This window comes from Labrus bergylta, chromosome 24, assembly GCF_963930695.1.
Source record: "Labrus bergylta chromosome 24, fLabBer1.1, whole genome shotgun sequence".
NCBI lineage: Eukaryota > Metazoa > Chordata > Actinopteri > Labriformes > Labridae > Labrus > Labrus bergylta.
In genome coordinates, this window is record NC_089218.1 from 12,780,257 (window position 1) to 12,797,788 (window position 17,532).

General features: G+C 41.3%; 1 protein-coding gene across 2 annotated transcripts in view; it reads left to right on the forward strand.

Annotated features, from left to right (window-relative positions):
• mgat5 (alpha-1,6-mannosylglycoprotein 6-beta-N-acetylglucosaminyltransferase) overlaps positions 1-17,532 on the forward strand; it is a 92,196-nt gene that overhangs the window by 61,757 nt on the left and 12,907 nt on the right. For both annotated transcript variants that reach the window (XM_020651729.3, XM_065951711.1), the window contains exons 11-12: positions 3,332-3,465; positions 16,764-16,913. In XM_020651729.3, the coding sequence (XP_020507385.1) occupies positions 3,332-3,465; positions 16,764-16,913 (284 nt within the window). The remainder of the gene's footprint in view (positions 1-3,331; positions 3,466-16,763; positions 16,914-17,532) is intronic.

The window sequence follows — 17,532 nt, forward strand, 5'->3', positions numbered from 1 at the left end:
ACAGACAGACAGACAGACAGACAGACAGACAGACAGACAGACAGAGGCAGTCGAGTTCGCGTCTGCATGACAGCTACTTCACTGACTTTGCAGCTTATTTTAAGCCATTTTAATCAGACACAGCAATAATACAGACATGAAACTCTGGATCTCTCCATAATGAAGGCTGTCAGCGTTGTGTACCCGCGTGCTTGTGCTCAAGCATGAAGTGTACTGTGCTGAAGCACACCTCTCTGAAGTGTGCCGTGCCTGAGCACGATACGGAGCGGTCACACTGGTCAAACGAACTGGACTTTAGCGTTGAAGCGTGCTTGGGCACTGTACGGATGGCCAGTGACACCGTGCCCTTAGTGACACATAAACATGCTGAAGTAAGCCCCACCCACTCAGTGTGGAAAAAAGAGCAAAGAACAACAAACCCTGAGGAAGCTTGACCTCAGCCTTTTAGTAGGTACATATTTGATACTTGCTATAATAAGAATGTTTAAAAAAGTTGCATATATATATATATATATATATATATATATACCTGTTACAATCAGGGAAATACTGCGCTATGGACTTTTAGTCAACAGCACTATAGCTTTTTGTCGCCTGTTGATAGCAATGTGGCAAAAATGCACCACATCCCATTTAAACACCAACACACCCATGGGTACAAAGAAAACTGCAAGTCATCTCCTACTTACATGACATGACATAGCCCCATGCAGGTGTGGAAATAACAGCTTCTCGGGTACCGGTGGACTGCCTGATGGGATTGTATCTGTTAAGCTAGCATTGGTTCTAATAATGTTTTATCAGATTTATTAATTTTCCCTCTTCTGGCCCGCTCGGAAAAACTTGTAGAAACCCAAAGTCTTTGATGTTGAGTTTTCAAAGGGCTTAAAGTGGGTTGATGATGCATCTTTACAGTTAGTTTTTATCTGTTTGGCCAGCAGTATAGAAGTTCATTTCTTGTAATAAGCCTTCTTTCAAGTGTTGGACCATCATAAATTGTGATCAATAGTCTGAGGCTGTGGGTTACATTTACCTGATTTGACTCCTGTATTGGTTCAACTTTGTGATGAAGTATAGTTCTACTCAACTTGACAGGTAACGACCTAAACATACTGAAAAATTCTAACTGAAATAATTCAGCATTCTTTACCAAACCAACCTGTTCCCTCCCTCGACAAAGCATCTGCTTCTGCTGCACTTCCCACCTCCCGGGCTGTTTGTAAGTTTAAAGCAAGAAGCTGTGGCAAGAGTGGCAGCTCAAGTGGGATATGAGGCATCTGTTGCCAAATGCATCAAGAGGCCTGAACCTTAATTTAACAGCCTGTCCTGTTTTCACAGTTAGCTTGGTTACTAAGTGTTAGCATCTTCTCAGCGCTTGGGACTACATCTGCCTCTTTGCCATCAGAAATACCATCTAGCCAAAAAGTCTTCCCCTTCAATTCAATCTTATTATATCATACCATGCCATGTGGTTTCGAGATATACCCTTGATTTATCTTAGCGTTTATAGCAGCACACAATTTATACCATTGGCTCTTTGTCTTGTTCCAAATCCAATTTTCCACTTTTTGTGTGGTGGTAAGTCTCCTCCCTAATGCTTCTTTAAAGTAATCAGCCTGGTTTGTTATTCTATTTTCTACTGTTGTCACAAGTGTCGTCGTTTTATCAACCTGCTTTGGAAAGCAGGTCATTTTTGGAACAGTTGTTGCATTCAGCTCCCGCCCACATGCTGAATCTTCATAACAACTATACTCCCACGTCCCCGCGCTCTTACTCTACTCAGAGGATTAAAAAAAAGGTGCAAAGAACATTCAAATGCTGGAAAATGCAAGAACAGGAGCTGCATCCAACAGATGAGGAAGAAGACAGAATCTCCACACAGCCTGCAACAGTGTGTGTATGTGCCTGACTAGATCCCATCTTATGTTGGGTCAGGAAAAGTGTCTTACCCAAGGACACATCGGTCACTTTTTCTTCTTGGTCATGTTGCTGCAGGCGCTGGGGATTGAACCCTTGACCTTCCAGTTGAGAGACGACCGACTCTACCAACTAGGCCACAGCCGCCCCAAATTGTGTGAAGCATCCCAAAGCATATCTCACTTATGTGATCGAATGATACTGCGAAAATGAGTTATGAGTAGTTCAAGGTATAATCAAAAACTTGTGTCAGATCTGTTTTAAAAAGTTTTTCTTTGAGGGGGAAAAAAAATCAATAATTAATAGTTCCTTGGAACGGCACTGGGCTCATTTTCTCTGCAGAAACGCATTTCCTTCTCTCTGTTCTCTTTTTATGTTTGCCAAAAGAAAATCGACTGAGCTAATGTGTGAGCTGTCGGGAGAGTTGGAATGAATAAACATTGAAAATGTCACATTCCAGCCGACACCCTGATTAATTAAAGAAAAAAACACTTCAACAATATCTGCAACTCCTGTTGGACTCATACCTTCTTTTTGTTCTTTGCTGCAAACCAACATAACATAACAGCAGTATTCCTGACATCATGTCTAACATCAATAAGTCTATAAGTTGTGCTTTGTCAGGATGATGTTTGCAGTAGTTGAACCCGAAAAAGCTGGAAGGCAGTCACTGAACCTGTCTCTATAAATTCTTTGGTTTATCTCCTTATGACAAGCTGACCTTAATTTGCCTCTGTGGTGTTCACTTTAAAAGAGCTCTGACCGCAGAAGCTTCCCTGGAGCACTTAAACAAAACCACAACACCTCCCAGCGCAGCCTGTTTGATTCACTCCGAGGGGAAATGAGGTTTTCATTCCCGTCTTACTCTGTTGTTGTTGTTTTTGTAATTGCAATGGCAATATTAAGTGCATCCAATTGACTTTGCACACTCCAAAAAAAACCCTCGTCTTCACATTTGTTCTACAAGGCAGATGGCAGCGAGGTAGAGTGCTGCCCCACATGACCTGCTCATCGCTGGTTCCCATAGTGATGACTAGTGATCACCAGGCAATGAGGAACAGAGCAAATGAAAAAAAAAAAAAACAGATTGCTGCAAGTTGTGTGGTTTTCCCCTCACTCTGCAATTGTGATCTTTGCTGAACAATGAATGATGTGATTCTTTTAGACGTTCTTGCATTAGTGATGCACACATTAAGGCAAGAAAATGCCTCTTTTTATTTTAATCCCAAAGCTGTGTCCTCCTTCCTCCTTCCTTTTGTTTATTTTTGTCATCATCTCGAGTGTGAAATTAAGCCTCTGAGAGCATGCAACTCAGTCTTCGTAATCCCTTTGAGGCAAGGCGATGATATTCATTTGACTTTTGTGCGTTTTCATGTATTAAAATGTTTTTTTTTTCGTTTTTTTTTCCCCACAGCTCACACCCCAGACAACAGTTTCCTGGGCTTTGTAGTGGAGCAGCACCTCAACGCCAGCGACATCAGGCACATCGACGACATCAAGAGGCAGAACCAGTCGCTCGTCTACGGGAAGGTCGACAACTTCTGGAAGGTACCGTCGTCTTTTTATGCGGTCAAACATTTTTGAATTGTAAAAATCCAAATTAAGAGTAAAAACTTACTGGGGCGCTGGTTGCGCAGTGGTTGTAGTCTTCCAAGCGGGCGGCCCAGGTTCAAATCCGACCTATGGCTCCTTTCCTTCATGTCGTTCCCCACTCTCTCTCTCCCCCGTTTCTGACTCTATCCACTGTCCTATCTCTCCAATAAAAAGGCACATAAAGCCTCTGACTTCCTTACATTGACACGAGGTAAGTTTTTAGATATTCCAAGTTCACTACACTTCTTTTTAGGATGGGATTGTTGTTTCTACTCGCTTAAGTTGGACATAAATACATAGAAAACACACACTTACCTACAGACATGTTTGGACATACACAAAAGTACCAAGAGACAAACACATATTTCTTCTAAAGATGAAAGTGAAACTCGAGACAAAAAGACAAAAAAGGAGTAAGAAAAAAAAAGTATCCATTTTCTAAAGGTTATTGAAACAATTACTGATGACAACTGAATGCAAAGTTTGCCAGTGAATAGAGTAGAGGGTATAATAAATGACATGTCACCTGCAGCTGGATTGTCTTATTTCTGACTGCAGGAAGAAAGAAAGAAAAGAAAAAAAGAAAGGAGTAAGGCTCAGGATAACCCGTTTCCAGACCTCTGAGAGCTCAGGAGAAGTCTTTGAACAACCTTGCATCAAACTTTCACAGAAACACTTAATAACAGTCTGGTTTAGGGAGCTCTAAATTCAGCTTATCGCCCTCTCCGTGGAGTTTTTTAATATATTCAAATGCATGCTCACACTGCGGCACGGAGACCAGAGGATTACTGTATCCAAGACAAAAACGACTTAAGAGAGTTTGGGGGAGATTTGCACATTGTTTGGCGTGCCTTGGACGGTTGGATTAGTGCCCTCGCCTTGATGAGCTTTTAGCCGACACCATGTATGTTTCAAACCGGGTCGACTCCAGACTCAGCGGACTCTTTTGATGTCTGGCACAGTCGAATGTTCGGAGCCATGAGAAAAAATATCTGGATTGTAAGATGCCTTTTGTGTTGTCAAAAAGAATGTACATCTGGAGACTGTGAGATGAAGATGTGCATATTTTCATTAAAAGGCTAAACTTACTGATCAATGGTGTTATACTGCAAACTCTGTCCTGTCAGTCAATCATGGTATGTCCCACTTACAAACTCATCGGCCTCATATTCATGCCTAGCAATCCTATTTTAACTGTTTTATACCATGAGTCAACCATTTATGTATTACTTTTATGCTAAGCTAACCCTGCTGCTGGGTTTTTTTTCAATTATGTCACCTGTATCATTTACATTTGTCCTCTCTTAACATTTATACATCACTTACTATTTCAACTATTTAAAACTTTTAGGGGACAGTTAGCTAGCCTTACTCTGCGCTAGCTTGGTTTTTGTGTTTGTTTTTTTTTAGCTTTAACCCTTTTTCAAAACCATAAGCTAACTATGCCATTCATGCATTACTCTTTTGCTAAGCTAACTCTACTCTATCTTGCTTTAAAGCTCCTGTAAGAAACTTTCGGTCTGTGTTGATTTTGGCGACCTCTGTGGCCAAAGCGGTATATTGTCTCGTTATCTTGTTTGAATCGAAACACGTCATGCAGCAGCTTCATCCATTAAAAATAACTATCAACATAATCAATCTTGTGGCTGATTCTAAGTCATAAAGAGACATTATTATTACTTTCAGTCTGTTTCACAAACAGCTCAAATCTTCTCATAGTAGCTTTAAGCTTCTTCGGCATGAACACATTTAGCTTTTAGCTGTTTTACCTCCAACTCTTACATTGTCTTTACTATTTGAACAGTTTATTTATCACTTTAAGCTAAAGGCTTCATTACGTTGGTTTTAACATCAGTGTAGTGAAACAGTTTCTCATGTCAGAACTTATGTTCCTCAGATTCATGCTGAGTTAAAAACAGATAACAGAGTCAGAGGTACTCATGCGTGGAGCCTCCCACTGGGTTGTTCTGTTGAAGCAGATGGGAGTTAAGTACTTAATCAAGAGTGCTTGAACATTATGTTTCAAGAGTTTGACGAGTACTCGCACAGGTAGCCATGTCGGCCTGCCTCTTTAAAACTGTGCTGCAACACATAACACCAAACTGCTCAACATGCTGAACCTTCAACACTTCACTTTTAAAGCCAACGTGGATGAGAGAAAAGGTGCTTTATGTGGCCAAAATGTCGCTCTGGGGTTAGGAATATTGATTTGTCCAGAGAGAATCCAACCACCAACCCAGCACCAGGAAGTTCTCCTTTCTTTTTTAAAAATTAGAATCAAACTAGATCAAAAGGTGTTTGAGTCCTATTTCCAGAATGTTTCCCAAATGACTTTTAATCCAGAGGTAGCTGCTGTGTTTTGTATTTTCTACTACTGAGTCAGAACCATTGAGTCGAGCTATTAAAGATAGAGCCCATCAGCTCGCAGCAAGCGGCATTAGCTACTAATCAGACTCCCAAGCGTGTTCATTACCTCCTGCTTTTAATTAAAGGGCCATTTTGGAGCCGACTGATAACGAGCTGACTGCCTTACTCCATTTCCCTCCCTCCTTCCATCGCTTCCCCTGCACACGAGAGGTTTTATGTCCAAATTATTTATTAACTATTTCAAATAGAAAGCGGCACCCACTGCGAGTAATCTATTTCTAGCATTCAGCTTCAATTAAAGATGTCATTTTATGAATGACACTAGTGTTACACACACTCTTAAGAAGTTAGAAGTTGAAGTAAATACTTTCCAGCCCAGATTACACCGCCAAAGTCCAGGCTTTATTTTTTTTGATTGCCAAAATCCTCCATCTCTTGATCTATTTTTTTAGCCACATTTACTGTTCCTGCACCCCTTGTCCTATATTTTCTGTTTATCCCGGGATCAAAAGATTTCTCTTTTAAAGTCACTTCTGGTGTATGCAGGAAGTCGTTTGTAAAACGCTTCTTATATAAGATCCCATTGATGATGAGCATGATTCCAGAAGTAGCTGTGTGTTTCATGACAGATGTTTGGAATTCCTTGTTGAGCTTTAAAACAAACAAGAAAATAAATGATGGATCGAAACTGAAAATGTGTGACGCACAGCAGGAAACATTAGAGTCAGTTAGTGTCGACCAATGCAGGAGGAAGTCCCCTTCCTGGGGATCCATTTGCAGCAGGGGTTAATGTGGGTTAGGCAAGTAATAGTCTTCACCTAAAATACAGCTCCTCTCTCCGCCTGATCAGTATGCAGAGGTGCCCAGGTCACGCTCATCCCACAGGTGAACTGCTGTGTGAGGCAGACTGAGTAATCACACACACTCTTGTTTACTTCCATGCACGCACATTATTTTTTCATGTTTCCGTTGCACATTTTTATTGACACTAGTGTACGTCTAAGTCAAAACTTAGTAAATAAAGTCAAATTTGTGGGGCCTGACCGATTAATCAGCCGGCCAATAATATCAGCTGATATGACGATAATGATACTTTACTTAACCAACTTGTACCCTAAAGGAATAGTACAATAAAAAAGCAAAGATTGAACCTCCTGCCTGCTGACTTTAACGTCCCTCAGGGAGGATGTGTCCGGTGTCTGACACTCAGAGTCATGCTGGTCAGCATCATGAAACATGAATGCCTGATGAGGTCAGTCGAGCTGAAATGTTGCATTTGAACTGACTGTGAGCTGATTATCAGTGTGTGCAGGCCTTTATTCAGAACCTTCATGAGGGGACTTTTCACTCCATGCTCCGGGGTTGCATCTATGTTATTTTTTTTGAATCAGCTTGTGTTAGAATCGTATACAAGCTGAAGGGTCAAAGGCCGCTCATGTGAACTGCATGAGAAACATTCAGAAATAACATTTGTTTTTTTTTGTTTTTTGTTTTTTGTGTTTAAAGGAGCGAATGAGATTATTTTTTATTGTTGATTGTGAAATCCGAAGTAAAATATCCAGACCATCTCTGAGCGAGGAGTTTCCATAGCAACCCAGTTGGAAAAAAGGCAGAGAGAGGGAGAGTGACTTGCTGTCTGTTCTGTCTGTGAAGTGAAGTTTTAGTATTAAACATTTGGGATCTCTTTGCCACATGTTGTTGAAGCATCTGTATTACCTTCCAAACTAAGACAGGAAACCAATAAGGGGATTCTATTGGAGCTTGCCTCAGCGTCACTGTTTTTAAGCATTTAATGGGTGAAAAAGGGAACATGGAGAAAGGTCAGATTGGGTAGGATGTACAGAGAGGGAAAGCTGCAGGGCTCTGGCAGCGGATCAAAGAACACCGAGAAGAAAGGGAAATCATACTCGGCTGACAGGAACACACACACACACACACACACACACACACACACACACACACACACACACACACACACACACACACACACACACACACACACACACCTTTGCGTATGCCACCATAGCAGGAACTAAAACCATCCCAACAGACAACAGTGAGCTTCAGCCCTCTTTTCAGATAGATAACCTGGTTGAGTTGATTATCAAACCGTCTTTAGTTTATCTTCCATTTGAGGAGCCGATGAAGCAATTCCTTGTTCAATTATTATCATTTGACCTTTGAGGAAGGAGCTTGCTTTAAGTGGGAAATGTTTACCAATTTCCTATGTCATATTTTTATTGATTTTGGCCATATCCAGAAGGTTTTGATCATTACTGAAGCGTCCAAGACCTTTCATTATTGTGTAAGTGTTTCTGTGTGTAGGAGGAACTTGTAAACCAGTCAAATTGTTTGTGTTTGTTCACACATTTGGCCTATGAAGCTGATTCTGTGAAAGACAAAGCCAGTTGGAGTTTTAGCTGAAGTGTAAGTACTGAGAGATGTTGCACTCAATAACTGTTGGAGTAGTGTCGGATTTGGAAGAAAGCAAAGAAGGGCTATGATATCTAGAAAATTTCAGGATCTGAGCCCTGAAAGTGAATACAGAATTTACTCAGCAATCATTTAAAGAGATACATACACTTGAATCAGGAGAGATAACGAAGTAAAGTAAATAGGGCTGTCAAACAATCAAACTTTTTTTAACAGGTAATCATGATTAATAATTTTTTAATTGCATGTCATACTCCATTATTTTGCTTCTCAACACAGGTTCTGTCATGCTTTTATTTTGTATTTTGAACTGTCCTAAGCTAACTGTGATTCCCTTTGTGACTGCTGATATCCCTAATATTTATTTCACTGCCTGTAGACTTAAAACTCCAGTCTTTAGAGTTTGAAGCCTACAGGCAGAGATGGTGATCGAGTGCCCCCCCCCCCCCCCCCCCCCCCTGTTGAGTGCAGACACTGGAGGTTAGCCGATGATTTAGCTGAGTCTGATAAGATGCTGAAGCTGGAAAGACTAGGCAGCGATTGGGATGATGGCATGAATGACCTGGAGGCAAATAAAATACAAGCATTTAAATGATAGGCTAACAATGAGGGAGTAAAAGGAGCCATTGGGAATCACAGATGACAGTTGCAGAGCAAGATTTGAAGGCACATCTACTTAGCTTTTATATAGAATTGGTAACAAATTGATGGCAAAAGAAGCCGGCAAATTTGGTTGAAGATTCTTGGGAAAAAAAGTAAAAAAAAAACTAAGTAGCCTCCTGAATTGCCATGCGGACACACTGACATTGCATTGATGCAGAATGACCAGGCATGCCATGTGGTCCATGGACTGTGATTTTTTTATTCAGACACAATCCTTTTTTATGATCGCCCTAACTGAGATTTCCACATTTATAAGGGAAAATCAGGAGGCAAAGATTGAGTGGGAGCAACATAAACAGTGGTGATTCTACTGTAGAGTCTGTTGGGGCCCAAGGTGAAAATGTACATTATAAATAAAAGTAACTACTATGAGCGTTCGGAGGGGACGCTTTATCCTTCTTTTTTGCTGGTGTCAGAAACTTAAGAAATGATTCTCATTCTTTTCTATAACTCCCAGTCATATGGCGACCCCTTAGGGAGGTCTCCTAATGTCACATTTTAAGCCACTTCTGTGATCTCAAATTCGTCAGCCCGTCTGGGGGCCCCTTACTGGCCTGGGGCTCCAAGCAGTTGCCTGCCTTGCCTTGTTGAAAAGCAGCACGCCTGGACATTAAAAAATATAATTATCAATGAAATGAAAAAAAAAAAACTCAAATAGAGCAACATTTTAGAATGTAAATAAGTTATAGCATATGTTCAAATAGATTAACAAGCCCAACTGCTTTACTGCTGACTGATCACACCAAATGTTGTGTTAATTATTCTTGAAATAATCAATAGGTAGTGATTGCATGGATATTATGCTAAAACACCCCTTGCTTCCATTTGGTACAATTGCATCCAATGAAGCATGTACTATTACAGATGTTTCCATCGCTGCAGGGCATACAGTAAGACTATAGCTGTTGCATGTGTTTGATGTTTGCTCCTGAACATTAGCCCAGTTGGTTCCACTTGATTATGCAGCTTGCATATACGTAGCAGGGGCTCATTTTCCATCGATCAAACAGCTCCTCCTCGGCTGTCTGATGTTTAAAATATTGCCAGCCAACCAAATCAAATAGGTTACACTGTAATGTTTAATGGGGCATGGCACTGAAGTAAATAACGCCTGCTTACTGTGCTCCGAGCACCTGTGGTTACACTTAACCGCCGCATGTATCTGCAGGGATTTTGAAAGTGTTATTCACACAGCTTTTTATTTACAAGTCTTTCTGTCATGCACACATCTTTTATCTGCAGTGATGGCGTTATATAGTGGCACAGATCCTAAATGTGCAACATTTGCTGCACTTCAGATCAAAAGAAAGCAGACTGAAATATGTCAGGAGAGTGGCAAACGCTAGTGCTGCCTAAAGGAAAATCTCTGTCACCATTTATACCACCGATTTAATCAATAGGCTGAATTAGCAGAAGAAGCAGTAGAAACTGTCCATTTCAGTATACTTTAAAGGTCACGTATTATGCAAAATACACTTAAGCATGTTTTTTTCTAACACTAATATGTGTCTCTAGTCTGTCTACAAACCCCCCAATTATGAGAAAAGTCCATCTTCTCCGTCTTGTTCCTGCTCCAGAACAAGAAGACACATTTAAAAAAATGTGTGCTCAAACAGGCCGTTTGGAGATTTTCCCTTCATGACATCACAAAGGGCAGTAACTCCTCCCCCAGGTGGGTGACACTCCCACAGCTAGGTGTTTGTTCTGCCCTCTGAGTCTACCTGGGCATGGTGCAAGAAAGCCCAAGTACACCCAAGCCCTTCCAGAGAGGGGGTGTGGTCAGACACAGCTCATTTACATATTTAAAGCTACAGACACAGAAACAGCCTGTTCTGAGCAGGGCTGAAATAGAGGGGTTTATAGGCATGATCAAATACAGGATCAGAGTGGATCTTCAGTAAGAAACTTCTCAGACATGTTTTAGGGAGCTTTGAGACTTATTCAAACTTGTTGAAAATGAGGATAATATGTGACTTTTAATAAGCGTATGTCCACTCAATTAATGTCTGACACTGAACATTTTAAATATCAGTGTCCAGAAACAAAGGTTCTACCATGTACAACAGCTGAGACATGAAACCAAGCGATCTTTAAGGATTTGATTTCATGATCTAAATAATTCAAAGTATAACACTGAGCAAAAACAGACACAGCTCCTATCTACAGGGCATTATACAACTCCCCCCCCCCCCTTGCATTAAAATCTCAAGAGTTGATGCACAAACCAAGAGACTTTGAAAAAAAGTTTGCAAATGCAGTGCATAAACTTATCCATGTATGAATATAAGACAGAGCGAATGCTTCTGAAGAGCAATCAGACAAGTTCAGTTTCAGACAATATCAAATTGAATTGAATTAATATTTAAAGGACAGACAAACTGCCCCAATAGAAGCTCCACCTCATAAGCTGTGGCATATCAATCCTAACCATGAACCATGGTGACTTCTACCTTCCCATTGAGATATTCAGTGATGACATCATCCCTGTAAAAGGTTGTCCTCCATATAGAAAGAGGTCAATGTGTTGGTTAAAAAAGTCTCGCTAATTGCTAAAGTGCTCTTTTGCAAAATCACCACACTTAAAACGAACCACTGGTGGTGTTATCTTCCTGACTCAACATGATGACATCACTGCAGACAGAGCTGTGTGTATAATGAGCACTGCTTGAAAGAATTGCTGCGAGGGTTATGTGGGAGATAAAGGGAACTTTTTTTTTTTTTGGCCTTGACTGACAAGCTTCCAGATCTCGGGGCCCAAAGAGAGTGGCAGCTGGAAATGATATCAAATGGGAAGATGATCACAGGTGCGTTTGATGTTTTAATATGGAAGGCAGTTTGACGGTTGAGTAAGCCGAACGGAGTGCACCTGTCTGCATTCTGATGAGGCAAACGCTCTCCTTTTGCTCCTTGACGGTACAGCGGTATGCGCTCACAAACTATTACACAGAAAGAGTCTGCTCCACACATTCACTGACTAGACAAAAAATCTTAAGGATGAAATACAGTCTTGTACATCATCAGAAAATATAATTTAAGACAGAACATAATCTAAAAACAAAAGGAGAGTGTGAGTTTATTGTTTCAGTTGGAAAGTGCTTCAGAGCTAGCTTAATCTGCTCTCTCTTTTGTGTCCTGACACTACTCCCTGTCGAGATAAAACGCTGAAACATCACAAACTGCGCCCAGCCCTGCTGCTCTACAAAGATATAAAGATGAAAGATGTAATAAAGAACAGTACTTTACACTCACATCGAGTTAGCTGATATCATGACATATCGACAATTAGACAGTTGACAGCTATGATGCTACTCTCTAAAAAGCAATGAAAGGAGAAGGGACACTTAGATGGACTGACAGTATTACATTGCAGATGTGGCTTTTGTAGTCTCTGATGTAGATTGGGTGCTTGAGTAATCTTTAATTGGGTGACAATAATTAAATAAGCATTTCTAGCTAGCTACATGAAGCATGCTAATCGTGCTAGCGCTCGTTTGTCAATCGTTTTGTGCCAACATTAGCATATTCTTGCGCAAAAGTGCGATTGTCAACATGGTATATTTTATTTTTTGACATTAAGCGTTATACCTGCTAAACATTGGCCTATTTTAAAAGCTCCAGCAACACCGGTAGTATGAAATCAACTAATTAAAATATGAGAAATTAAACCAACCAGTAATTCTCTTGCTGACGAGGGAGGGTGACAATGCTTAATCGCTTAATAGACCAATTGCCCACATGCTAGTGTTAGCTCGAATCTAGCATTTAGCTCGAGGCTATGCTGAGCTTAAGTGCAGTCAAACGGAGCTGACTGTCAAGTTCAACAGATTTAAAATGCATTGCTTTGGAACTGATGCACTTTTTTTTTTCTAAATTCATGTATTGCAAGCAGTCGTAAAAAGGGGACAGTAGCATCAATAGCAAGCTAACCGTGTATCTCCACCTTGTTTTGTCTTCACTTCCGTGCTGTGACTCTCAAAGAGGGTTGTGTGTCTCAGCCTGTTAGCTTTGCTCCCTGGACACTCATCCCTCAACTCTCTCCCCTCCGCTGACAGAAAGCAACCGCCACCTCTCCTGTTTCCTCTCCAAGCACAGGCTTTACAAATTCCCTCTGATTTACAAGGTCATAAAACTCACGTCCTCCTCCTCCCTCTCTCCTGCTTCAATCGGCCTCTCCGGCTTAAGCAGTTATTTTATAACTCCCTAAGCACACGCTCCTGTACAAGGCTGCCGCAAGTGATCTGCTTCCTAGTTTCAAATTGCAAGTTGCATGTGCAGGGAGATGTTTACATCCAGGACGAGTACATACATATGAATACACAGATTCTGTTCCCACATGGGCTTAAACAGGAAAACCATCTTGTATTGTAAACACTCTACTTTATGATGTGCTGACAGCCAAGACTGGACTGAAATGAAGTTGACACACCATTATTAACTTCTGTGTAAACGCTCAGGGTGCTGTGGATGAGTTCATTTGAATGTGCCGAAACCACGGCCACTCGCATTTGTCAAAAAATTGCAATTCACATTCTTGCATCCAAGGAAGATGCACATGCAACGAAGGCCTAGCTAGCTTGCAAAAGTGCAGACTCTTATTTTGAAACCTGTAGTTACTCATGATCGAGTGGGAGAACCGAAGATGCTAGGGCGGTTTATGAATGATAATGTGCAGGACCCCCATTTGGCCCTGCTGGAAGAAACACAGAACCTGATATTGATTAAATACTTACTTAGCAGCATACATCTCTGTAGTTCTTAGTCTTTTTACATGTTTACAGCGCCTTTTTTCCAACATTATTAGCATGTTTTCCTTGTTTGCCAGAGCTGGGGACTATTTCTTTTTTTTTTTTTTTTTATAAATCTTTCAACATTTTTAAATGCATTTTTCTCCTCTTTTTTTTTCCTGTGTGTGTGTGTGTGTGTGTGTGTGTGTGTGTGTGTGTGTGTGTGTGTGTGTGTGTGTGTGTGTGTGTGTGTGTGTGTGTGTGTGTGTGTGTGTGTGTGTGTGTGTGTGTGTGTGTGTGTGTGTGTGTGTGTGTGTGTGTGTGTGTGTGTGTGTGTGTGTGTGTGTGTGTGTGTGTGTGTGTGTGTGTCATGCTTCAGAGAGCATCTGGCAAGTGATGTCCTCTGACCGTAAACCTTTGTGTGGCACTTGCCTCGAAGGGTCATGGCAATCTTATGTTCTTCTGCTGCACACACACACACACACACACACACACACACACACACACAAAGCTACTCAAGCAGTGAAAACAAACACCGCACACATCCTGCTGCCTTAAGAGACTTCGTGATGTATTTTCTCTCGGTCTTTGACATTTGTTTAAACAATTTTCTTTGCAAAAAAAATAAGTTTCAGCTTTTCTTTTTCATGCGCAACCCCTCTAAAGATTCTCAAAGTGTGTGTGTGTGTGTGTGTGTGTGTGTGTGTGTGTGTGTGTGTGTCTCTGAAGGTTGGCACCAGAAACTCATTTATAAATCCCTTCATACACGCACACACAACAAATCCTTGCTCTCCTGAGTGAAACGATTACGGGATAGAGATTCACCTTCTTAATTAGGACTTTTATCCGTTTCTTTCTCACACACTCACTCACACTCACACACATTCACAGCAGGCTGCTTTAGTTACAGCAGACTGGCTGGAGGCATCAGATAGCCATGCCTCCAGGGACTCTGACGAGCGGCTACCTGAAATTTAAACCTGAAAAGGAAGCACTGAAGTGGACACACACATACACACATTGTCAGGGAGTACAGAGAAATGTCCTGGAGGCAAGACTGGTTCAAAGGCGGGCTTGCCTTAAATTGTTAAGGCATAGCTTGAACAATAATGAGGAGTTCCCGCCTGCCTCATGAGTGCTGAAACTATCAGTAATCCATAATATTTTGGTGTGTATCAGTGTGTGTAAACATAGTGCTGAAGGCACCTCTGAGGCATCCTGTCATTAAGGTAGAAAACGGCCGGCTTTCATCTATACTGCCACCTTTTTAAAAGCTTTCAACCGTAGTGTGAGTCGCTCCCATATGGATGTGGAAATGACGGTGAGAAAATAAATAAATAAATAGATTTTTGCTCTGAATTCCAGCAGGAGACACGGGGGAATATTTTGTGTGCAGATTTGCCTGGGTTTGAGCAGCAGTCGTGTCCTCGTTTTTTTTGAAAATCAAAGTCTTGCTGTGACTATCTCAGTGAGGGGACGATCAAATGACTTTTATTGTAAAAGCTTGTTTCCATCCAAACTGATTAACCTGACTTATTTTTTTTAAATACGCTCATGTGGGTCTACTATGAACATCTTGACAGGGTCTGCCAACAACCCTGTCAAGGGGCGGCTTTGGCTGTGGCTCAGTTGGTTGAGTCGGTCGTCTCGGGTTTGATCCCCACCTCCTGCAGTGTGTCCTTGAACAAGATACTAACCAAGTTTCTCTCTCTGCTTGGTCACTTCATATAGCAGCCTCTGCCATCAGTGTGTGAATGTGTAGGTGTGACCTGCGGTGTAAAAGCACTTTGAGTATTCAGAAGGCTAGAAAAGTAAGTTACAGTATGATACTGTAGGCCAGTCCAAGAAGCTACTGACCCAATTCTTAAAGTCAATTATTACTTTAGGGGTATAGTTAATGAACATAATTTCATAACCCTAGCCCAAATAGTTTCCGCTTTAATAAATGCTGGACTGTTATTAGCTTGATCCCAAATTCAAAGCCCTCCATCAAAGAACGCAGAGGCAAAGTGCAACCCCTGCAGTAAATTCAAGGAACATTTAAAGTGCCCTTGAAGATGAAAGCACACTTGAAGCGAGAGGAAAAAGGGAGCATTAAAAACATTTGTATGGAGGGCTGCAAATAAATGGTCTCCAAGGGTCTTTGCCAAGGTGGAAGTAATAAAAACAGATAAATAACACTGAATAGAAAATATGGGCAAGTAGACATGATTATTTCACATTATGAACTGACTCTAATATAGAAACTACATACTCAAAATATACATTCTCACACTGCATGCTAACCCACCCGTTAGTATGCCGAGTACTCCCGGTCAGAGCTCCATTCGATGAGCTAGCATCAAGCTAGCTTCAACAATATGTCAACATTCATTACTCTCACAACTACGTACTCATGTTAACATTATTTGCCAACATTGGAAATGTTTTTCAGCATGAAGCCATTGTTTTAGTTTGAATCTTACCACCCTGTAAATGCACACATCTGTGCATCCTGTTGTTTGCAAATTGATTCAAAATATCCAATTGTGCAAGCTGATGTGACCCCGATGACATCACTATGACATCATCGGTAGGCTGGATTTGACTGACATTATAAAGGAAGCTGAGCTTTATAGGCTTGCTTTGAATGCTTTATTGTCTTTGAACAAGGACATCAAGGAACAGGTGGACTTTAATAACAATAGCAGGGTTTTTATGTGCACTGATGCTCCTCATACAGGGTTATTTTTAGCTCGGCTTGCCATTGTGGCCAGATGGTCAGTCAGGTAGCTTGAACAAAAGTTCACCAGGCCAGAGAATAAAAGTAATGATACTGATCCCCTCATAAAAGATTGGTTTGTTCAACGAGTTATGGGTTACACAAGCTTAATCTAATCGAAATGCTTTGTTTTTTAATACTAAATAAATCCAATATCCTGCCAGGGTTTTTTTTTGCAGCAGCAGCAGCAGCAGCAAGTGATGTTTTTTAATGGAGTGACTCACTCATCAGATAAGACCTTCAAATCTGTCTTCATGAATAGTGATCGTGAAAGTACTGAATGTTCCCTCCCCTGTTTGTTCCAGGACAAAAAGAAATACCTGGACATCATCCACAGCTACATGGAGGTCCACGGCACCGTTCATGGCACCAGCACTGTGCACCTCCCAAGCTACGTCAAGAACCACGGCATCCTGAGCGGCCGAGACCTGCAGTTCCTCCTCCGAGAAACCAAGGTGAGTCGGCCCAGATGGAAAGTAGATCTAGAGCATGGGTTCCATAACTTTTCAGCCCTGGACATAATAATATTATGGTGTTTGTGCTACTGCGTGGTGTTCTAATGCCAGTGTCTAGCGAGTGTCAAGCGAGTGTCTAGCGACCCCCACTTTGGGAACCACTCGTCTAGAGTGATAGTAAAAGTGAGTCATTGTGTCTAAAATCACAGACGCCTACTGTAATTATTTCAAATGACATCCCAGTGCTACAAAGTTGCTTTAAAAGGTCAGTCACTTGTTCTGGGTGGCTGCAGTTTGTCCAAGTCTGTCCTCAGTCCAGCCGTCCACAGAGAGACTTCTCCATTCACACCATCACTTGTCTCTTCTTCTCTGAACTCAAACTGCTCTCCTTCCCAAAGACAAAGACACAGCCACAGAAAGTGCAGAGCGACTGTATTGTACAATGTGTGGCTAGCTCTTTGTTAAACACACACACACGTCCACAGAATACACATTGAGCTGTTGAACATAACAAATAGCTTTGTTTTGTCACAGTGCTGAAAGCTGGGTCTAGCGGAGTTCTCATGTTGCATTCAAATCGACTTCAGACGATCCATGAGTTATAAATCCTTAACTTCAA